The sequence below is a fragment of the Pelmatolapia mariae genome, linkage group LG16_19 (assembly GCF_036321145.2).
Source record: "Pelmatolapia mariae isolate MD_Pm_ZW linkage group LG16_19, Pm_UMD_F_2, whole genome shotgun sequence".
Lineage (NCBI taxonomy): Eukaryota > Metazoa > Chordata > Actinopteri > Cichliformes > Cichlidae > Pelmatolapia > Pelmatolapia mariae.
Genome location: NC_086241.1, coordinates 15,522,501 through 15,546,818, shown reverse-complemented (window position 1 = coordinate 15,546,818; position 24,318 = coordinate 15,522,501). Strand labels below are relative to the sequence as shown.

The window sequence follows — 24,318 nt, the reverse complement described above, 5'->3', positions numbered from 1 at the left end:
TAAAATGTATGCAAAGCCAAACGAATGACGCATCATACCTACAGCTGAATAAATGTGCAAATACACATGTGGCTCAGAAGAGTGTTTACAGCAGCACACATACACAGTGCCAACGAGTTCTCAGCAGCGCTTGCAGAAGTATAATTAGATAGTTAATACGTCAAATTGCCCCAAAGCAAAATTTTTGCCATGATAGGCTACAAGTGAACTGCTGCTCATTAAGGCTCATTCTCTTTGAATTTGGCTCTCGCCGGACAGAACATGCGCAGTGTGCAGCGTACTGCCTTCAGTCAGTGGAGCAGCTGTCCAGGGTTTGGAATTCCAACATGGCAGAGGCTGTGGTCAGTCTTCACCTCACTAACTTGGAATGGTTTCAAATCGTGAGCAGCCACGCTTAACCCCAGCGAGCCATTCATCTGCACGCTCACTGGATCGATGGTACTATAAACCCTGACGCTGCCCTGTCACCTACACAGGTAAGTCCTGTTATGTCTCTCAGTGATGCGAACAATTAAAAAGAGAAACGGAGCAGCTCTGCACGCACAAATGCTCGCAGCGAGAGAGACGGTGTCGCGCGTCACAGAGCTGCAGCGCAGTCTGTGGCCAATCATTCTGCGTTCTTCGAAGCAAAATTACCGGCCGCTGCTTTAGAAAATACCAAAAGAAGATTATGAAGTTGGAAAGGGACTTTACAATTAACGTGCAACACTCCGTTGTGTGAAGCGAAGGTTACACGCACGGCTGAATCCAGTCTCCAAAATAACTTCCCTGCAACGAGAAGTTTTTGCATGTCAGCCTGAATAAAACTTGCCGCGATAACCGCAGGCGGGTGGTTAATAGATGGGTTGTCATTGCGCGCTTAGTGGGACAACTGCTGGCAAGTAATCTATTTTAAAAGTAAAGGGAGGGGGCATCACGCTGGTTTAGCCTCTTCCTCTAATGGGCGGCATGAAGAATGTGTGTTTTGTGTCATCCACAGTCTCTCACATGCTTCCTATTCTCTTGTTTCAACTCGCGCAAGAAGTGACAGTCTCCAGCCGCGCCTGTGTGGCTTTTGCGTCTCCTTCCAGGGCTTTTTCTTTTTTTCTTTTCTTTTTTTTTTGCTTCGAAAAATATGAGTCGCACGATGCGTTCTTCTTCGTTTTTCTTATTCTTAATTATACGCTCTAAATGAATACCTACAGGAAGAAAAAGGGACCGTGCGTTTTGAAAGTTGTGAAATCCGATAGCTGAGCAAAAAGTGGCTGTAATGAGAAGCAACCTTTGGAATTCCTCCTCGTGAAAATTCCGTTTCTGCTGTTTTCCCTCTCCTCTTGTTTTTAGGCTTGAAGACATGATCACTAGCACCAGTATATATGGTATGTTCAATTTGTAATTATCTTTAATATTATTATTTTTAATTGTCATATTTGAAAAATGGCTTCCATTGCAGTAAATGTGTGTTTTTTTCTTTGTGCATGCCTGGTTCATCTACAGAAGTTTACTTGATTTAGGTTAAATAATTTAATGACTGTAGATCATAGACGAGGGCACATTGTGATATTAATTTTGTACAAGTGGCATTATCAATTAAGTTCAAAGTGCCTTGTGTAGGTTAAGAAATTTGCCCCCTTTTTAATTGGTTTGGTTTCTGTAATTGACATACTTGATGTCCAGTTTTCATTTTTCTTTGTCCTTTCCCTGCTTTCATTTCCTTGCATGCTTAACTCTAACAATTTGACTTCTTTTGTTAGGGTTACAAATTAGTATTAAGAGCTCTCATTTCAAACCTACCAGCAATTCTTATATGGAGTCTGATTTTATAGTATAGTTTAACCATAAATAGAAATATTTGCCCATAAAGATTTTTCTAGAAAATTGCATTTTTTTAAACATAGTTTATTTTCAGATTTATGACATGGCATTGAATTAATGGGTGTCTTTAGAGTTGTTAGAACATAAATATATTGTCATGGTTCCACAGTAATCAGGTTGCATCACAAATATACTATTGTTATGAAGCATGATCTAAAATAATTTATACAACAAAACTACTGGTAATACAAGCTTGCTGTCTTGTTTCAACATTACAAATACCTGATGAGATAACCCAAGTAACCCAAGTTTAAGGAAAACACACACTGCTTTTATCTTTAGCTGTCACAATCCAAAAAGACCTACAGGTGAAACAATATCGTATTTCCTCACAAATTAGTTCACAAGCAATGTATAAAAAAATGCTGTCATTTATGATAAAGTGGAAATGATTTGTGAAAAGCCAGTAAATGGACGCAAAGTCAGTGAAGTAACAAGTTGTGTGCTTTCTCTCTTTTGCAAACACTTTGTCCTAAGTGAACCTTTTCCACCTCCATAGAACAATTTACTTAATTGTGTTCGCACATTTCATTTGCATGTTTTGCTTTGAGAGGAAATTAACATCATCAGCAGTGAGCTGAAGTATGTTTTCATTCCTCTTCAAAAATAACAGCATTCCAGCATCCGTCACTCAGTGGAAAAAATGTACATTACCGCCACGTTCATTATGTTTGAGTGTTTGGTTGTAATGTGGTTTTTTTTAAGTGGGTATTAATTTTGTCGGTTTGATTTTTTTAAAAAATGTTTTTCATATTTATACCCCATGTGTGGTAGGTATTTTTATTGCAGACTTTTGGTCTGAGCTTCTCTGACAAGCACACTGGCTGAGACTACACTTTGTTTTAAACATTAAAAAATATATTTTATTTAATCTGTAGCCAGAGCTTGTAATCTAAATGCCATTTACAGTGTATATGATCTTTAAATGTATGATTTCAAATGATAGACTTGTTTAATTTAACTGACAATTTAAAAAAATATATATATTGCAACACGTGCATTTTCCTGGAGGTTTACACCTACAGTATAATTTTTGTGGATGTTATGACTTCAGAGGTGGGTTTATGGTTTTATCTTGATAAATTTACAGTATTTATACACACAAAATGGCCTTCTTACTCGCCCTGAGCATACTTATCAGAATTCAAACCCTGGAAGGGTTCCATGTATGAGCTCCTGCAGCGTGTTAGCCGATTCTTGCAGATCCTTACTTAACCCCAGACACCTCTGTTGTGCATGGAAAAGAAGCTGACAGCTCTGTTTATTTCTGATAGGATAGCACTTATGATAACAACCTAAGCTGCTATTTGACACAAGTCTCAGTTTTGACTCCTGTTTTCATCACCTACTTTGCCTTATGTCACACATGTTCACACTTTTAAGAGTGAGTGCAAAGAATAACAAGAAGTTGCATGAAGTAAACTAAAAAAAACTGCATGTACTTTATGACCGAAGGATATAGGAATATTGACAAAAGGATTCCTTGCTAATGGTGGTCAAAGAAATACATTTCTTTTCCACACTGCAGTGCAATGTAATAAAATGTTTGGGTTTTTTAATCATACTTTAAAAACAACTTGGATATTTCACTTTTTTTTTCTTGCTTATTTTACTGCTGCTTCTTTATATGTGCTAATAGCGTCACATAAATCTAAACAGGTTTCCTGAAACACAGTGTAAACAAATTAAAACAACAGGTGATTTCTTGATTTCTTGTTGAGTACATCTATAATTAAGTAATATAAGTACACAAACATAAAGCAAAAAATAATTATGACTGTGCATCTTGTGAATGCATCTTGTCCTTGTGAATCAATTTAGCTTCTCTAAATCTCTAAATGTTCTGTCTATAATCTAAAGTGTGTAACATTACTAGTGATCACTAAAATTGACAGCACGGTTTAAACTATTACCTTAGGGAAGTGGTGTGTGGTGGAACTGACACTTTATATATGTACTAATCACAACAATTAAAGCCAGCTCTTGAATACCTTGAGCTGACTCTCTGTAAACACCCCGTGGGATGTCTGCAGGGCTTTTGTAAATAGATGAAATGCTCATCTTTACAGACTGATCTATTTGTCGGTAACTAGATGAAATCCCATTCAGCCCCTTGACTACAGTGTGTTGTACCAGATCAGTGCAGGATTGTCATCTTTCAGAAAATATGTTAAGTGGTGTCTTTCCTGTTTTTCATATAAAAAGCAAGGGAGTCCCCAACGGAGTAAGACTCAAGCCAAAGGGACAGAAAAAAAATCCCTCCAATCTTTAACATGTTCCCCCTCCTCTCTCTTTGTTTCTTTCTCTGTTCGTCTCCTCACTTGTATCCACATCTCTGTCGTTTCCCTTATGGCAGCTTGCTATGTTATCTGTGTGTGTTTCACTCTACACTGACAATTCTTGCAGTGATTTAAGTTGGACTGCATTAGAAGGTGGAGGCAGCTGTCTGTTGCTATACTGAGGGACGTGTTTGCTCTACTGCAAAGATGAAGGACCGTGAATCCTTGACATCCTCCCTCTCTCTTCCCTCCTCCTCCTCCTACCATCTCATTTAGACACAGTGACTGTCTGCTCAGACTTGTTTTTTTTCCCTCTGAGTGACAGCATATGGCATAGACATTTTCTAAAATGCATGTGCCTACTATTGGCTGCTTGTACTTACCCTTCATATGTCTCTTAGCTGCAGGCCTGTCACATTTTTTTCTAATTCTAACAAAATACTCTGACATTAATTTAGTTTAACAGGTAGTAATTGATAAAACAATGCTGGCTTTATATTAAAGAAGCGAACAGATATTCAGAGTCTGCTTTACTACTGTCTGTAATTTAAATGGCCCTTTAGAGTTCCTTTGTTTATTGCAGCTTGTTTTATTTTTTCAGTCAAAAAAAAAATGTGCAGTGGCGCTTTTGTGTGTCTGTGTGCTTGCAGGTCAGCCAGCCTGTTTTTCTTTGTGTATATTGAGGACCAGTTTGAGGATGGACACGGTGCCCTGTTCTATCTTTAAAGATACTGGTCCCTCACATATACATGCTATAATATCATTATGATCCATACCATAAAGCATAATATGATTACAGAGCTTAGGATTCAGCAAATGGCTAATTATAATGGCAACACTTTCATAGGGTACGTTGCAGGGGCAGGTTTGTCTAGGCCCTCATTGCCAGGCATCTTATTTACACAGTATAGCATTTGTTGCCTTAAAGTCCTTGTTCTTCTCATTTCCAGCACACTGAAACAAGGGCTTTGTTTCATCTCCTTCACATGAGGTGTCTCTACACTCATAAGAAGAGAAGGCAGTTCAGCGCCTGTTGGGGATTGGCTAGAATAGACAATTCCCAGGTGTACTAAACTAGGTTTAGCACTAAGGCTTTTAATCTGGACTTGTAGGAGATTCATGTGCATTCATAGATTTGCCTTTGTAATTATCATACCCCCAGTGGCAGCCACAGAGACGTTTGCCTAAATCACTGATGTCCTCATTACACTGTTTACATTTTAATTAGTCATGCAAAATTCTTTATTTCTAACTGACCAAAAAGATTTGGTTTCTGCCCAGACTGTTTTGTGGCTCTTTCTGAATAGTGTCTGCGTCTTGCAAAGAGAACTGTTGCTTTCCCACGTTTTCCATCTCTTAATGTAGCTTTCTTTACATCTTTTTAAAAGTGTTTTATAATTACATTTATAATACAAATTATAATTGATTGACTGAGAATGTCATTCAGGTGCTTTATGAGCAAGGTCTGAATGAAGAGGCAGCAGACAACTCTGGATGACAGCTCGAGGATGTTATTCATCTCTGAGAAATAACAACATTATGTCCTTATGACTGAATCTGCTTCCATAACTTTAATTTATTTCTTTAGCCAGATAATTTACTGCTACTCAGAGGCAGTGAATACCCAACACTCAAGGAGTATGATTAACAAAATCTACAATTCTATGACTTTTGAAAATAGCTGGCACTCTGAGCTGTCATTGTGTGCCTGAGTACTGTTGCTTATCACTGAATAACCTTGGTGAAGAGTGGTGTTTGTTCCTGTCCTTCTTCCAAGGTGTTTTCTTTTTTGTGCTTGCTGTTGGGGAGTTTTTTTTATTGTGAAAGAGGAGCAAGGCTTTCACTAGAGGATAAGAAAAAAACTCAATATTTTTGCTGTATTGAAATTCCACTTGTGTTCTCACAAACCAGTGTCTGATTAAACTGGTAATCGAGGCCATCATTCTACTGATTTCACTGAAAGCCCATGCAACTAGACAACCTTAAATACTATTTCATTTCACCACGTTTGTCAGACTCATTATAGGTTATTCCTAGTGGTAAATACCCTACTTGTTTTATGTAAATTGTCACATTTGTCTTGGTGTTGGCTTGTCTTAATCAATATTTAATTGTGATAACAGCTGACTGGCTTTGATCCTGCTACTGTGATTCTAAATGTAGCTTGCTCTAAATTTAATTTGGATTTCTTTTTTTTAAGTCATTTTAAATACATTTCTCTCACAGACTAACAATGTGTCAAAACCATTTTACTTTGCAATTGTCATAATGACAATATAATAGTGTTATAATTCATAGACTGGAATACATCCTTGTATTAACTTCAAAATTTATATTCAAGAGCATGCACACATTCGCTCTGAATATAAAAGTTCATCTTTTTTACTGTTTTTTTTTTTCATCCCCTTTTCATCACACCTCAGGCTAATTGTCTCAGATATCAATTTGAGGCATTTAGCTAAAACGATGATCAGATGAGATGTGAGCTATCAGTGGTTTCCTTAAAGTTCTTAGCGACTCATTCATCCTCCGTGGAGTCCGGTGACTGCCGGGCTGGCATTGTGCCAGGAGCTAGCAGTGGGAGCCTTGAGTGCCAGGGTCGAGAGCGCGCGTTGAAGTTTGCCTGATGATGTGGAGAGGAGGGAGATGAGGATGAGTGGAGGGAAGGGGAAGGGGGGATAGAAGGTTGAGTATATGCTGCCATGAAGGTTTAAGGTGTCAGGCTGCGGCAAAGGCAGCAGGTGTCTGCAGTGACACTGTAGTGCGACCACAGCAGTCTGCGCAGAAGTAAATCAGGAAGACTGGATACGTGGGGAAAGAAAGAAAAAAAAATACTGGTTGTGTGACTATTGTTTAATAATAAATGTAGATAAGTTAAATTCATAAAGCTGTTTCTAACTCTTAAGTGAATAGTCCCGGAAAGCCTTGTTGTCTTGCATATGGCCTATTTGACAGTCCCTCTTAGAGTCCGCCTGGTATTAGATTAATTTAAATCAGGAGACGAAGGAGCGCAAGAAATGAACGTTCAAGAGTTCAGCATCATCACTGAGCTTTATGAGGGCTGACACTTCTTTTGTGTTCATTATCAGGAAATCACCTCAGGGAGTCGTGTTGACTTTGCATGCTCTAAAATAGCTGTTATAGTGGACTGCCCCACACTCGCTTGCTCACTTCCACCGCAAGTATCTGGGGAGGCAAGGTGGAAATGCCAAACGAAGGTTTCGCTGAGAATAGCTAAACATAGTTGAAACTCCCACTTTTGCAACGGAAATCAAGCCATTTGTCCATTTGTCTGTCTAGGATGTTGCTGTCAGTAAAGAAAACCTTGTGTTCTGTTTGTGATACCTGCTTGTAGTATAGTCTTGTTACTGTAGACGGCAGAATGGTTTCATACTTTTAGATGGCGTTTGCTGCACTGGATCCAAGTCACAGATTATCTTTTTAATTGGTGGAAATATAAGTTTGAAGTGTTTTTATTGATATATATTTACTCTAATGTTGTCCTTTGGAAGGAAAATATATTATTATATCATTGTTGGCTTTATTCGACCTGCACGCAGCATTTCTATATGGTACGGAACAATAGTAAATTCATTTACTTGGAGCGTGATGTTTCTGCAGCACAAGCCCCTGACTGCATCGCCTCTCCCACATCTTTAAATGGATCCCATGAGTCTTCAGCTCTGTTGTTTCCATTATTCATTTCAAAACTTCCATGTAGCATGGAGAGGCTAGAGGGGTGAAAAAATAATTTTATGTCTGAAAAAATTGATGTAAAGCAAAGTCACTGCTTCATGCAAAGTGTGCCATGCCTTGGGAGCATGCGAGCTGGTGTACTGTAGGAGGAGGGAGTGTTTTGGGCAAGGGATGGACTGTATGTGTGTATGCGCGTGTGTGTGTGTATGTGTGCGCGCGCGCCTGTCAGTCTGTCAGTTAGGCCTAATGTGGCTCCCTAGAGGTACCTGGGGGAGACCCATCTAGCACCCAGTCAGCCTCTGCTGGCGGCCAAGTGGTGACAACGGGTTCCCACAGAGAGAGGAAGTGTCATAGTATGTATGTAAACTAGTGACAGATGACTGGAGACATGTGGCCTGTAGACACTGAGCCTGAAAGTAAAGCAGTTTTGCTTTGGCTTCCTTTCTTTCTTCCCACTTGAGACCTCAGAGAGTGAGCATCAGGCTCCACAACAGCGCGGAATACAGTGACAACAGTTCAAAGATGTGAATAAAAAGGATGCAAATCATTTGGCATGAAAAGACACATGCTATGTGCAAAGGTTTTGTTTGCCTTTGAAAAGCTGTAGCAAAGGAGTGAGGAGTTTTTAGTGTGCAGAGCTTCAGGCAGCTTTTCTAGGCCACAGGTCATATGGGTCAGTGTTACACTCCCTGCAGCCTCACTTCAACCCTCGGTCTTGAAATAGAACATGCAACGTCACCCAGCCAGGAGGGAGGTAGATTCCAGACCTCAGTGGCCACAGGCTGCACATGTGGAATCTGCTCATGTAGTTGACCCCAAGTGTTTGAAAGTTAGAATGCTCCCAGTAGAGTATGTTATTTCATGCATACCCAAATGAGCACGGCTGTACAATCTGCCTTCTACAAAGTGGACCAGTATACTTTACTGTATGTTCACTCTGTGCACCATTCATCATGGGAGCTCATACTAGCCAGAGGCAGATTTATTTAACTATCCACACATAAACCTGGAAAAAAGGAGAAAAAAAAAGAAAAAAACAAACAAAAATAAAACAAATAAACAGAGGAGTAAATGTTTTTTTATTGCACATTTCTGCCAGAAGGACTTGTGCCTACTTTCCTCTTTCAAACATTCATTGGAATAGAACAAGCAGCACATGGGCGATGGGCAAAAGCAGAGAACATTTAACAATCAAAGCTGTTTTTTTGTTGTTTGCTTGTTTGTTTAGTTATTTATTTATTTTTTTTGGCTGTATCAACATAAATCAGATTAATTATATTTTAGGACACAATAGTTGTTAAGAAAAACTTAAGAACAAAAGACGTAAGACACAACATCACGCAGATTATTGAATATATCCTCAGTATTTTTTGAAAAGACTTTTAGTCACCCATCTTTTCTAAATTCAGACACATTATAACAATATGTGCAAATTAATTAAGGTGTTTAACTTGAATTAACATTAATTCAATTAATTAACTCATTTCTTTCTTTTTAAATGTAATGCTCTTTGTGTAGTTTGGCACATTGCAGGAAGAATCTTAGCACATGTTTACAATAGCAGAGGGACGAACAGTTGTCTCTCAATATTTGATGATGAATAACATAAAGCACAGTACTGCTGTTATGTATATAGTAAGACACGGCCATTTGTTAGCTTGGATATCAAACTCCTCGCCAATTTCCTTACAGTGACCATTGGAGAGAAAGCTATATTTCCAAGCGACGGTTCTGCTTTATGTCAAGGGAAGTAAAATCCATCAGCACTGATGAGTTCGTGCTCCATCGAATATATCCATGCCAAACTGTTTATTGTGAGGTCTAATAGTGCTATTGTGCTATTCTCTAGTCCGTGTGGTCCAAAGATCCAATTCACATTTGAGCAATGGGTGACCCTAGGTTGTGTATATTGATGAGTGGGATTTGTTTCTTAATAGAATTGTGTCTAATTAATTAGCTTTAAATTGGTTGAACTCTGAACATGCGAATACAGCACAATGCGGAACAATCATTATTTTAAACGGTATAAAGAACCGCATATTAAGTCGACATAATGAAATGCTGGAGATCTTTGTGTCTGTTTATCCTGTTTGTGATACTTAACGCATTGTAGTGTATAATTCACATCTCTGAACTTTCTCAAGGAATGGATTTATAACCCTTGAAAAGTGTTAGTCGAACAAAGAAAATGTAGAAATATTTTTAATGCGCAGCTCTCAATTTCTATTAATTACCTCATTTATTTTTCACAGTTGCTTTGTGACACAGATTGACCTTTTTTCTTTCCTTCATTTCATAATCTATTAAGGAATGCTCTGGAATAATTCTCATTTCACATCCCTTTCTGCATTTATGTCTCATTTATGTCAAAACACTCTGAAGGCTCCCCATCTCCCACTTTCCTCACACTGGTTTACAATTGCTTGCACTATACTGCCTCACTCATTTTTGCCATTTATAAAAAGTAAAGTATTAGAATTACACTAAACTACACTACACTATTACCCTTCTTAAGCATGGATATAGTTGCAACAGTCATCTATACAGAAGATAAGCATTTATTCCAACCACAGATATCTGGGATTTAAACCCTATTATAAACGTCTAAGCCCTATAAAATAATTTCATGATTTTGAGTTTTACAGGGCTGATCTTCATTTGATGTCATGAAATTTCCGTAGTACCATTGTAATGGGCATTTTAAATGATGATATGTACTGTACAGAGACACAAAATGAATGCTAATATGGACTTTTTCAATAATCCAAAATGCGTTTTCTGTAACGTTACCTTATGTCGAAAGTCATATTATCCTACTATTGTCACGTGCAAAAATTATATCAAAATGTTTTTTTTCTAAATTGATTTTTATATTAAAGCAAGAAGATTTAAAAATGTCATTTGACGAAATATGATGCTGCTTTATGGAGAAACCCTAACACATAACAAACAATCCAGAGATCTGGCAGCAAAAGGATTTTAGGTGTTTTCTAAATTGATATCAGATTTTAAAAAAGAACTATTTTCTTCACTTGATTTTTTAAAAAAGTTCTTCCTTTTTCATTTGTTTCACATTGGATTACTTAAAGAGGTCGTGTCAAGGCCAGCTTGAAAACTTACAAAACTCTGGTTATGAACAAGCCATAGAATTTTATTCTGGAAGTATGTTGGAGAACACTGTGCATCAAAGGGCAGGTTGAAAATCACGTTCACTCAGTGTCTCTGCATTTTACTCATCAGGTGTTTGTGTATATAATCTAAGCTGAATATGCTTGAAGATAAAAATAGTTGTGCTGTCTTTTATTTTTCACGTTTCAAGTTCTGAACTCTATAAGGAGGAATGGATACTTCATAAAGTTGTCAGTGTCTTTATGTTTTGCTTGTTCCAATATTTGTTTGCTGTTAAGTGAAAGATGTTGGTATCCTCCCTCGCATCACTGTAAATATTACCAATATTTAAATATAGCAGTCATATTAAAGTTATTTGTATAAAACACTGAACAAAATGTCTCCTATACTGTCATTGGATTTGTTTTTACGGTGCAGCTGCAATAAGTGCTGATCTAAGCAGGTATTCTTGGTTTGTCACTTTAAAACCACTACAGTGGAATATTAAAAGATTTACACCCTTTTTTTTCCAGAGCATTGCTTTCTACACTTGCATAAAACTTCCAAATTCCATTTGAATTCAAACACACTTTTAAAAACAAATGTCCTATTGCATTTCCAGGGTACTGTGCTCACCATGCCACCTTAGCTCTTACAGTAGAAGCCATTGTTTGCCAGTGGGCGAACCAATCTCCTGGACAGCTCTTTCCTTGTAAAAGTTCCCCTTCACTACTTCACTTCAGTAACTTTATTACAGTATAGCTGAGAGATTTCTATTTCATATTGACCTAAGATTGCTTCAGTTGTCTCATTTCACCTTTTGTCTGGCCTGTGTTGGAGAAGTGACCTTCTTTGAGACTTGCAGTCGATATCACAGAATGCTTCAGAATGCTTCAGCGAAAGGCTGACAGCAGTTACAGGCAAACATCCTTTTTCTGTTCACTTGGGTATTTTCAATTAGAGTTCAATTTGAACTTTTAATCACTTCAATGTGTAAGAAATGGTAAATAGAACAACAGATGGCCTTGGATTTCTAGTGTATGCAAAAATAACGGCCATTTCCTTTTCCATAAGTGCTTTTGGATTGAATTCTGTAGGGAATGACTTGGGGCAAATTTAAATACGTTTTGTCGCTCCTTTTTTGATTTGTTTTAGGGTTTTGATTTTTGGTTTGTTTTTTGGTTTTTTTGAGCAGTAATATATACAAAATGGATGGCTCTCCATTGGCAGTCTAGCGATTTGAAACAGCGGCCATCCAATGAATGGTTCAAATACTCCAACTGATTGTGTCATTTGGAATTTGATCAAAAGGAAAACAAAAAACAATTCTGATTTGTGCCGCAGCATTGGGAACAATGACCTTTTTTTAATAATGTCATTGCATTGATGTCTTAACCAGGTTAATATGGCTAAAAGCCTAATATTTGGAAGTGGAAAGCAATCACAGTTGTGACTGGACCAGTGAACAAGATAATCTGTTAATTTCCAAAGGGGCTTAGCTTGTTGGTTTGTAATTCAAGTAGCAGGTTTTCGGCGAGACCTATTCAATACCTTACAGTAAAGTACAAGTGATAAAAATCCCAGAAACAAGAAAACAAGCTAATAAATAAATAACCCAAATTTACACCTTCCTGTTTGCTTTTTTCCATACACTTGTTCCTCTTTGACTGGGGAGTTCCTTGGGGTAACAGGACTTTTGGGAATGAAAATGTTACTGAATAGCTTTTGGTCAATGAGCCTTCGTGTAGCAAGGTCACAATCTGCCTCTCTTCTCTTTTGAAGTGTGTAAGTGATCCCTTGAGGAGTGGAGTAGCCAAGTTCATATAGGCTTGCAAGATCACTGCTTCTACTGTATGTGTGCTCTATGGTTAAACAAGCTTCACCCAGTGCTTGAGTTCAATGACTGTGTTCTTTTGGCTAACAAGCCATTTGAGTATTCATCAGTATTATGCACTACAGAACACTATGAAGGCTCTCTCCTGTAATTGTCTTAGTTATATTCACTGTACAAGTTTTACTTGTGCATGGAGGGCTGTTAGTTTAGCATATGTGTGGATTTAGCTATACTTAGGGTAGTAATGGAAGATGTAGCCTCAGGGGCTTCTTGGCCTGAAGACTTATGGTTTAATGAGCATCATTTAGACGAAGAAATGACAGCTCAGAGATTTTCTCAACCTATGATTTACTGAATTGCAAAGAAATATGTGGAATACATGTTACCCTAGAGCGAATATTTAGAGTACATAGTAAAAATGCATTACGCTTTTAGATTTGAATTTCAAAATTATAGAGATTTACACTGAATAAAGATAAACATGTGACGATTATGTCATCATGCCATGTAAGCAGGGAATACAGATCAGATGACATTATTGACCTTTTTTATGGTTACGTTAATAAACATGTATTCAAAAGAAGCTTCAAATTCTGGTTCAAAGCAGAAAAAAACCAACAGTCTATTTTAATTGTTTTGTTGATCCATCCATTTACTCAGATGTCATCAAGTACAAACTCTTGCTCCTTTTAACAATTGCTTTGTCTGATGCTGTTAAAGTGATACATATGCACTTATATAAAATGTTTTTGTAATTTGAAATCCTGGTTTTGCTGGGATTTTCAATATTTCATGGAAGTAAAGATGGTACGAGGTGTTCTTCCATTTGTTCTTCTACATGCCTTGGTAATGCAGAAATCAAGTGACCACTGGTTGTTTGAAATGTAGCTGTAAAGACAAAATATTTGACAATCCTGACTGGCTTCATGTTAAAAGCCCTCACTAGACCACTAGTTACATGATTAAGAAACCGCTGTTCCATGTTATGATCCCAAATGAGTAATGGAATGGACAGATTTGAAGGTCTAGACTTAGTTCAGTTCAGTTCAGTTTTATTTATATAGTGCCAAATCACAACACCGGTGATTTTGTTGTAAGCGACAAATTTACTGTCAATTATAACAGCAATAGAGAAAGATGTAGTTTTTAAATGTCTGCTTTAGTGTTAGTAACATACAATGAATGCTACCTCAGTAATGGTGATTGCAACTACTGAGGCCACTTTGGTTAAGCTATTACTGTAGTGATGACTATTGATAGGTGGTCTACTAGTATTATAATGGTAATTTTATGCCTGGCATTAATACCGTTTTTTAAATTAAATATTATGTATGACTTTAAAGACAAGTAGCATGCCCCACATTTGTTCAGCTAGTTTATATCTCTGCAAAATAGACCACACCAGTGTTTGAGATAATTTAGCTAACATGCCTGGCTCATAATGGTAATCCGATAATCTTATGTAAAAACCTAATAAGCAACCAGTGCATTAGATTAGGGGTGCAAAACATGCAGACTTGGACCTAGCAATAGTCCAAAAGAGGGTTTGCTTTGGTGCACCACATGACTTTGCAATTTAGAAATTGTCAGACATAAAATAGTTTTGATAAGTTACAAAAATTCTAGATTTGAAAGTTTTATTAATTAAAATCTACTGGTAATGACAGTCTTAATTCCAAGTAATCTTAGCAGACAGCCATCTCTACACTAGCTAATACAAGTGAGTTGGTGTGTAGATGTGTGGCTGTCTGTCTCTCTATGTTAGGCCTCTAATGGACCGATGACCTGTCTAGGGTGTACCCCGCCTGTGACAACAAGGACAGGCTCCAGGCTTCCCACAAACCTAAGCTGTACAAGCGATCAAGAAAATGGATGGATCTTATTGTTTTGGGTGAATTCCTATTCAAGGCCACATGTTATTTTGCCCACCACAGACAATGTCACTCAGTGGGGGGAATAGTACATGCAGTTTGGTTATGTGTTTTCACGATAGGCAGTGATTACATGTGGGACACCAGTGAGGGATGATGATGATGATGCGCAACAAACTCTTTGTGGTAGGTGAGGATGCCTGAACAGAGTGGACTGAGATCTTATGGAGTAAAATGAATTTTGTGTGTGTGTTAAGCCTTTGGTGAAGTGCCCTTTTTGCAGGTGCAAAGAAAAAGATGACTTTGTAGTTATGTGTGAAGGAGGTAAGCTGTCTGTTTGCTGCCCTTCCCGGGAGGAGCTAGCAGTGACAAGGTCAATAGAAAACTAAATTATGAAAAAAAAGCCTAGAGAAGTCTTTGTGCAATTTCGAAACTAAGAAAATGTTAACTAATCTTGTACCTCTAAATTTCATATTAGATGTCTATGGACATATACGAGAAAGAATTGTTTGTCCCATAAGTTATAATAATGGCATAATTAATTTATATATGAAATGTATTCTTGATGCCATATTTATATATTACTTCACCAACATTATATTAAAGTTTTAATTTCTTTGAGTTCTCATTGCCGGCCTTTATAAAGTATTTCAAGTTAAATGTCCTGGATGCATTAAATGTTTTTCTCTAAGTAAAGTGAAGTGTTTTATATCTTTGTACTTAATTTATCTGAATAATACGTGACTGAAATTAAATCACACAAGTTTAATTTTCTTAAATGCTACTACTCCTATTTAAAGAAACTTGCAATTTGAATTATGGCAACTTGTGTGTGTGTGTGTGTGTGTGTGTGTGTGTGTGTGTGTGTGTGTGTGTGTGTGTGTGTGTGTGTGTGTGTGTGTGTGTGTGTGTGTGTTATCCACATTACATTAATTCTTAATTCTTGTTAATAAAGACTATTTCATGTGAAGTTAGGGTAGCTGTTTGAATTACTGACCAGCTCATAAGACAACTTGCCCTAGTAATTTCAGTTACAACATTTTTTAATAAATATCAAATTAATTTCAGTACTTAATAATAAACTTAATTTGCAAAACTTTTTGTGTGGAAGATGTTTCTACATTTTTATTGCCTTTTAAAATTTGATTCTTAACACGATTCAATACATTTTCTTTAAATTTTCGGTGTCAGTGTCTTTTTTTGATATTCCAGAAACAACCCAGTTAAGTACAATAATAAATGGATAAAAAGTAGTATAATAAATAATAAAATGTGAATTTTAAAAATCCTCCTTTAAACCTGTTTTTTTCCATTATTTATTTTATTTTGACAGGAGATATAATATATTATGTATTATTGTAATATACATAAATTATCTCATTCATTGTTAATCTATCAAATCAGCTGGTTCATTGATAAATTACATTGTTTCTAGTTATCTGAACTGTGCAAATGGCTCAGCATTGGGTAGTTTTAGATAGATAATGTTAATACATGTGCTCAGGCTAAAGTCAGACACGTTTTCCTGTTTGCTACTTTGAAATGGTGCTTGCTCTGTTGCAATGGGTTTCAAGCTCATATCTTCCTGTATTATTGGCATTATAAAAACACTCTTTCAAAAGATGCCATAAACATACTATAAGCGCATTGTACAGTCATTTTCCTCCTTTTAAGTTTGGAGTAGAATAGAATCATATGGCATCATTTGACTTTGATAGTCTGGAGACCTGTAGTAATTTGCTACTATGGATGGACAGACTGAAATGTATAGGCAGTAGCTGCGGAAAAGACGGTGACTGACGAAGGCATATCGTTTCTAAATGAGGGGTTAAATGGCACTCTGCCATCCACAGATTGGAGCTACTGCTACATGGAGCTCTAAATTGAGTTTAAATAGTCTTAACTTGATATGTGAGATGAATGACTGTAGCTATACCGATTACCATTTCACATTGTATTAGAATGTTTTGCCCCACCCCTACTTAGAATATCTCCAGTGAATTTGAATATGAATATCAGCTTGTTTTTATTTATAAACATAATTACTGTCTGTCTGCAATATTTTCACGCTTGTCAAGTAGAGAGCTCTGTGTGCAGAATAAAAGCAAAAGCTCCCATAATTATGTTTACGTCCAGCGATGAAAACCCCAGGGTTGTAATGATCAGTAATTATAAATACTTTTCAGCATGTCTACTGCCTCAGCTGGGACTATTGTGTGGTGTGAAGTGCAGAGTTTGTGCAGCTTAATTATGACATTGTACATGACTAAATGTACCAGTCTGCTTTAGCTCTGCAAAACACTTCCAGTGCATAATCACACTCAAGTTTGACTTTAAAGAGCTCATTACAGTTAGTTTTCTAAAGAGCGGCTTATTAAACACAGTTACCTAATAAGCATCTTTGGTGGTGCAAATTGGTAAAAATGGTAATGAGTCTGATTAGGCTGCGTTTCAATTACGACAGCTTTCACCCCCCCCCCCCCCCCCCCCCACCTCCCCAACCCCCTGATTTCCCCTCCCCCAAAACCAAAAAGAGGAAGGAAAGTCCAGCTCTTTATGCTTGGGAACCCTCCTGGAAGGCATTTTGCTTTCTCTCTCTCGCTCACACTCACACACATAGACAGAAAAAGGAAAAGAAAACCACTCTGCCACCTCTGTGCTTCCTTTCAGCAGCACAGTAATGAATAGAGAATTGTGCAAGCGGTGGTCCAATTTACGCACTAGGAAATTGGATGGACAGAGTGGAGGCCCACTCTTGTTTGCTTAAAAACGGCCTAGGCTACCAGATTAATAGTTCCCAAAAAGGTCAGCATCTCTGTTTCATCGATGATGATCACTCAACTTGAAATTAAACACCATAACGCAGCATGGCATAACATGCCGAATGTATTTTCTGATCTTCTCTGATGATATTTTATTTATAATGTATAACTAAAATTGTTCTATATTATTCTGTGCAGGACAATTATGTTTTTTATCAGATAATTCTTGCTTTTATCATGGGGTCAGTCAGATGTCTTATGAACTAAATAACTCCAGAATTGGACACATTTTCAATACAAATGTTTACTTACAATGATCATCTTAAATATAACATAGAGGATTATTGAAACCAATGAATTAACAAACAGAGAAAAGTCTAACAAAGGCCTTATTTGTGAGTCGCTGATGAGTGGAATTTGAGCTCAAGCCCTGAGGCTATCTGAAAACATTCCTCTAATAGAGTTCTCTGTAATTATACCATTTCAAAGAAGGACAAAGGATCTTGTGGATGTTGTATTTGAATTTCTATGAGGGTAGAATAAAGAACAACGTTGTAATGTAAAACCAAAGTAGGAGCTTATTATATTAATTTGCTATGTGTGTGTACACATGAATTTATGCCTCTTGATGGATTAGTGTCTATATGTGTAATTATTTGCCTGTGTTTATTTATATATAGTATTTATTCATATGCTTTCTCTTGGGATGCATTGATCATCCATTCTATAACATTTGTTCTTTATCAAGCCATTCTCTGATTTTTGTTAAAATACTATTCTTTATAAATGTCTCAGTATAATTAAACTGGTTGATGCATTCAAACAATTTAGACACCCAGTGATACCAATTAAGACTGGAATGTGTCGTGTTATTGCTTGTGTATGTAATACCCATTTATTTAGGCCAGGTTTAGGTGTAAGTTTTTCTTTTTCTTTTTTTTGTAAGTGCAAATCTACTTTATTTTAGCAGTGCGTTGAATTTTGATCATCTTGAATGGTCTCCTTTTTATAAAATACTTGATGTTCAGTGATCTCAAGTATGCTTCGCTAGAAGCACTTCTTTGCTTGTCCAAAGTGGCACATTGTTCAGAGAGGATTAGCTGTAATAGAAAAGGCTCACTCAATAAGCTGCGTGCAATTTTGTTATTGACAAAATGTGCCTTGAGTGTTAAAGAAATCTACTGAATGATTTTACAGAGACCATCGTCATGATACTTGTGGTTACTGCAGTGGTAGTTGCTACTTTCAAAACAAGGTCTTCATTATGTGATATTTTCTTTAGAAAAAGAAAAATATATATATATGTATACATATATATATATATATATATGTATATATATATATATAGTAGAAAACACATTAGCAGAGAGGAATAAAGAAAAGGGGTGTCAGACTGTAATGGAAAAATATTTTTTCCTCTGACTCTTTAATTTGCATTTGACCCACCTACATACCTAGCAAAACAGTTGATCTGGAATATAATGAGTGACTAACACAGTAGTGTTAGTCAGTAACTACTTTTGGAATTCTCAAGAGTGTAGACGCTTCATTTTAAGTTCATTAATATTAGAAATATTAGATTAAATACACTTTTTGCGAGATTTTGTGGTATGACATGTATGACTTTTTTTATTTTATTGTTTCAGATTTTAAAGTTTATCACTGTTCTCCATAGTAACAGGATTTGTTTTTACTTGTCATTTTCTGCATATTGGTAAACATTTCTATTCAACTACAGTATAGCTATGCTATTTTTATGTATTGGCTTTTTGCCTCAGGTTTTCTTTCCTTTATGATTAGCTTGGATGGTTGACAACCATGTGAGCTATAGCATGGATCTCTTTGACTAAAACCTTGTAAATTAACACAATTAGTGCAGCATCATCCAGCTAATTAGCTGCTGGTGTCTAGAGTTGCTGGTGGGCAAATAGCTGGGAGGGAGTCAGAAGGGAATCAACAGCATTTGTAATCTGGACATTAGCTGATTGTTGCTCAAATCCTGTGGTATGGACTTAACCTACTGAAATATACAGTATAACACTACACTGCCTCTTTAACAAAGACAGACATTCTAATGGGCAGAAACAGTTGAGTTGAATGCATCCTCTCTCATATCTTCTTGTGGCATTTGGTCAGATTAGTGTTCATGAGAGATGTGAGACTGTGTACACTATCAGATTGTCTTGAGCTGTAATCTCTAGTAGTCTAAATTCTTTGGGGATATAGTACGTCCTCTGATAATCTCAGAGTAATAGATGACAGCGTGAGTAAAAACTTTTATTTGCAGATTTACTTTAGTATTTAACTTGATTATTTCTGTCATTCAAACCTTTAAAGCTATATAGAGAGGCTGGGGAGAAAAAGACAAGTGAAGCATGGGGGTTTTTTTGTTTTTTTTTCCCTCATCCTCACTCTGCCGATGAGGGAGCAGTAGGCAGACTCGATGTGGATGTAATTCATGCTGGGCTGAGGGGTTTGTGTGATGAAAGCAACAGAGCGCTGCCAAGGAAGATTGCTTTGCTGCTGTCCTCCAAGCAGATTTGAAACTGTCTCAGAATGCCTCAGATGAGAGTTGGATTATAGACTGACCTGCAATGTCTGTGTCATTCTGCTCTGTGTTGGGTGGATTATACCACTGTTACCAAGTGATGGGTCCCACATCCTCATAGTGTCTGTGATGTGTATTCAGATAGTGTTTTCTGTCATAAGAGACATGTAGAGATTACGAAGCAAATAGTATTAAAAATTATATTTCTGATATTGTATAAAATGTACTTAGTACATAGGTTAAACAAATATATCTTCTTCTTTCTTTTTTTTACTTTGTACGTTTTTTTTACTCCTCTTACAAAATGTTCAGAAAAACACCTATGGACTTCAGTGTGTTTGAATTTTTACAATTTGACTGTAGAATATTATTGCATTTAAATGATGATAAACCACAATTCAGTGCTTACATTGATATATTTCTTCCCTATGTGAAATATCCAGGTCTAAAGATGCAGTGGACCCCAGAGCACACACAATGGGCAGAGCAACACTTTGACATCTCATCCACTACTCGCTCGCCAGCACACAAAGTAGAGGCCTACCGGGGGCACTTACAGCGAACATACCAGTATGCGTGGGCAAATGATGACATCTCTGCGCTGACTGCCTCCAATCTGCTTAAGAAATATGCAGAGAAGTACTCTGGGATCCTAGAAGGCCCAAATGAAAGAACCCTGCTGTGCTCCTACTCTGATAGCACTACTGGACTCATGAATGGACGAAAGTCAGAGAATGAGTCCTGGCAGGAGGGGATTTACCCAATGAACTGTGCTCCAGATGTTATATCTGTGAGCAAAGCTGGAATGACAGCTGCCCTACCCCCTACAGATGTGTCAGCTAGCATAGGCAGCTCCCCAGGGGTGGCCAGCAGTTTGTCTGAGCCTAGCTATTCCAGTAGTAACTGTGGAAGTCACACAGCCACTACTCTCCACTCGGGCCTCCCCTCTCAGGAATATACTGCCAGCTACAACGGTTCCTACCTGCATTCTAGCTACAGCGGCCAGAGTACCCCCGCCCTCCCATCCCCACATCCTTCTCCTTTGCACAGCGCTGGGCTATTACAACCCCCTCCCCCGCCTCCTCCTCCTAGTTTAGTGCCGAGCTACAACACTGGGTCTCCAAACCTTCCCAACTACAATTATCCTCCAACAGGGTATGCTTCGCAGGCTGCAGTTGGCCCTGGTTATAGCCCTGGGGGAGCACCCCCTCCTTCTGCTTATCTGCCGTCTGGTATTGCAGCTCCTACACCAATCCCTCCCTCCACATTGCCTGGCTACACCTACCAGTCCAATAATCATACCCCAATTGCACCAACACCTTTGAATGGCAGCACATCCAACTCATTAAAACGAAAAGCTTTCTACATGAGTGGACATGGAGATATGGACTCAAGCTATGGTAATTTCAGCTACAACCAACAGCGCTCTGCACAGAGCCCCATGTACAGAATAGTAGATAGCAGCATCTCAGACTCAAACAGGGGCAGTGGCTTTGAAAGAAATGCTGAAGCGACATCTTTAGCTTTTAAACCAACGAAACAGCCAATATCTTCTGATCAGCAAAGAAAATTTAACTTGCACTCTGGCAGAGCACTAACTCCTCCATCATACGGCTCAACAAAAAGCTCTGCAGGTGATCTTAGAACTACTGAGCCCTACAGCAAGTTTGAATCTCCCATGATGAGCGAGCAAACCGAAGAGCACAGACAGCACCTCTCTCACTCCCTAACGGGGTCTGATATAGGTACAGCTACCTCCTCTATCCATGCTGCAGAGGAACAGCTGAAGAATAGTGATTCCAACCTTGTAGAGCTGGTAACCACAGAAATCCTTCAGCAAGGCTCCCCAGTGGACTGGAGTGACATTGCAGGTCTGGATATGGCCAAAGCAGCCATAAAAGAGGAGATACTATGGCCCATTTTAAGGCCAGATATGTTCAGCGGACTGGCCACGTTACCTCGGAGCCTCCTTTTATTTGGACCTCAGGGAACTGGTAGGACACTTCTGGCACGCTGCATGGCCAACCAACTGGGGGCTGCCTTCTTGCGATTAAGCAGTTCAGCACTGGTGACCAAGTGGTTGGGAGAAGGGGACAAGATCATCCAGGCTTCTTTTCTCATGGCACGTTGTCGCCAACCAGCAGTAGTCTTCATCAGTGAGGTGGACCTACTGCTGTCAGCCCAGCTCAGTGAGGAGAGTCCTGTGAATCACCTGAAGGCTGAGCTTCTCATACAGCTTGACAGTATTTTGACCTCTACAGAGGACCATGTTCTTGTGGTCTGCTCCACAAGTAAGCCTGAAGAGATCCCAGAGTCCCTGCGGAGGTACTTTACCAAGAGATTGTTAATTCCCTTGCCTGATGGATCTGCACGCCATCAGATAATCAGTCAGTTGCTCTCACAGCATAACTACTGTCTTAGTGACAAAGAGATGTCACTACTTGTTCAAAGGACAGAAGGCTTTTCAGGACTGGATGTGGTCCAACTCTGTCAAGAGGCTGTCGTAGGTCCACTCCATGGCATGCCTGGTACTGACCTGTCAAATATCCACCCCAGTCAGATGAGGCCAATCTCTTACCAAGACTTTGACAATGTGTTTTGCAAATTCCAGCCCAGCATATCACAAAAAGAACTTGATATGTACACTGAGTGGAATAAAATGTTTGGTTGTAGTCAATGAAATCAATCTATCAAACACAGTTTCTTTAAAACCAGTTGTTGAGTACAAATAAGTGTTTAGCCTTCAGTGAGGAAGAAAAAAAACCCAAACAGTGATGACATGAACATGCTATATAGAGTAAAGGAAATTTCCTTTTTTGGCTTCTGACAGAAGTTATCAGTCTGGACGTCAGACTTTGGTTAAAATCAGAAAAACACTTTATATGGCTAAATCCATGTGTTAACGACAACTCAAACAGCTTGGAGAAGATGCCCCACATTTTTGTATATACATATATATATATTTAAATATATATATACTATTCTGCTGATCTTGAGATTTAGTTGCTATCAAGTGCCTGAGGTGGTGCTGTTTAAGTTTTTTGTTGTATTTTTTTGCCTCACAATCTTCATTGGTGAAATGTGCTAATACAAAAAAAAGCTTTACAATGTGACAAAACCTTGCTTTCTCTTTATTATTGAACAGTGTTCTTCAGCTGTGTCTGTTTTGTGCTCTCTGTGAACACTCGTGGTTAATTTGAGCTGAATTAAATTTACTGGCATAATTTTAGTTGGGGTTCATTACCTTACACAGATTTTATGCATGTGTAAGTCATTTACTTACCATAACTTTGGTATATCCATTATTTTTTGGTGGAGAATATGTTTGTTTGTTTGTTTTTCACTCAACTTAAATTTGGTTGATGTGCTATAAATAAAAATGACAGTTAAATTTTTTGAAAAAAAGCTGACACAGTGAATTCAATTTCAACATTAAATTACTATGTAATTCTTGTTAAAATATCAGAATAGTCACAATGTAAAATTCTACCATTTTTTCTTTTGATGTTCTCTATTTGACAACTCAGGAAAGTGATGATGATGTTGATGATATGTCTAGTACCTCATGAGCTTGTATCAAAGCACTACACAATACACAAGCATCTGACTTGCATTTAAAATCGCATCATCTAACCATGAAAGGCTATTTAATACCTCAAAATGAGAAGTTTCCTGCAATGAATGTTTGAGAGTAATTCTCATTTATTTGTCTAGGATTCTTTAACTTTGAAATTAGTTTGAAATGGAAACTTGTTCTATGATCAGACAATTGCCTTTGAAAATAATGGAATCATTGTGTATCTTGAATTATAGCCTTAAAGAAATTTCTGTTTGGAGCATTTTTTCCCCTTTTGGCTGTCATAAGAAAAAAAAAATCTTCATTTACATCAAATAAAATGATCCTGTTGTTTAGTTCCCAGTTTGCAGACACAAATTCCCAGCTTGTGGTTATGCAGAACTGAAAGAAATACAAAGGGTGTAGACAAACATCTTGGGGTTGAGAATGACGACTGCCCCAAGCTATTTCATTCCATCTTGCTGCTGTTTTATCATTAATGAAACCTAAGGATTATGTATAGCCCAAGTTTCTTTCTACCTCAGTTTCTTTGTTATCTCTGAAAGACAAATTCATAGGGACAGCAAAATGTCAGCATCTCTTCTGCTTGTTCGATTAGAAAACCCTTTGAAAACAAACAAAACAGTTTCTGAAAAAAAAAATCCATTAGCTTTACATTTTGATAACTGCCAAGAACCTTGTTACTCACCCTATGATATACGTAAAGGGGAATGCCACTGAATGTCAGGTTTGTGATACACTATGCCTTTGCCTTAAGGATACTTTGCTCTGTGTTAGCCAAGATTCACC

The 24,318-nt window shown here is 37.7% G+C and overlaps 1 protein-coding gene across 3 annotated transcripts; it reads left to right on the top strand.

The window, feature by feature from the left end:
- The first annotated feature begins 349 nt into the window (after nt 1-349).
- On the top strand, nt 350-22,949 carry fign (fidgetin). Of its 3 annotated transcripts, XM_063498904.1 has the most exons (3): nt 350-476; nt 1,324-1,358; nt 20,396-22,949. In XM_063498904.1, exons 2-3 carry the CDS (start codon nt 1,334-1,336, stop codon nt 22,630-22,632), a joined length of 2,262 nt encoding a protein of 753 aa, XP_063354974.1. In that variant the 5' UTR covers nt 350-476; nt 1,324-1,333; the 3' UTR covers nt 22,633-22,949. The 3 variants fall into 3 exon arrangements, with proteins under 3 accessions (XP_063354974.1, XP_063354976.1, XP_063354975.1); XM_063498906.1 differs by lacking the exon at nt 1,324-1,358; XM_063498905.1 differs by lacking the exon at nt 350-476 and having other exon boundaries at nt 1,011-1,358.
- The last annotated feature ends 1,369 nt before the right edge of the window (nt 22,950-24,318 follow it).

What these genes read in the sequence shown, in the direction of transcription:
- fign (XM_063498904.1), top strand. Translation starts at nt 1,334, where the DNA reads ATGATCACTAGCACCAGTATATATG. An exon ending in CACTAGCACCAGTATATATG is followed by an intron (nt 1,359 to 20,395) that starts GTATGTTCAATT and finishes TGAAATATCCAG; the next exon opens with GTCTAAAGATGCAGTGGACC.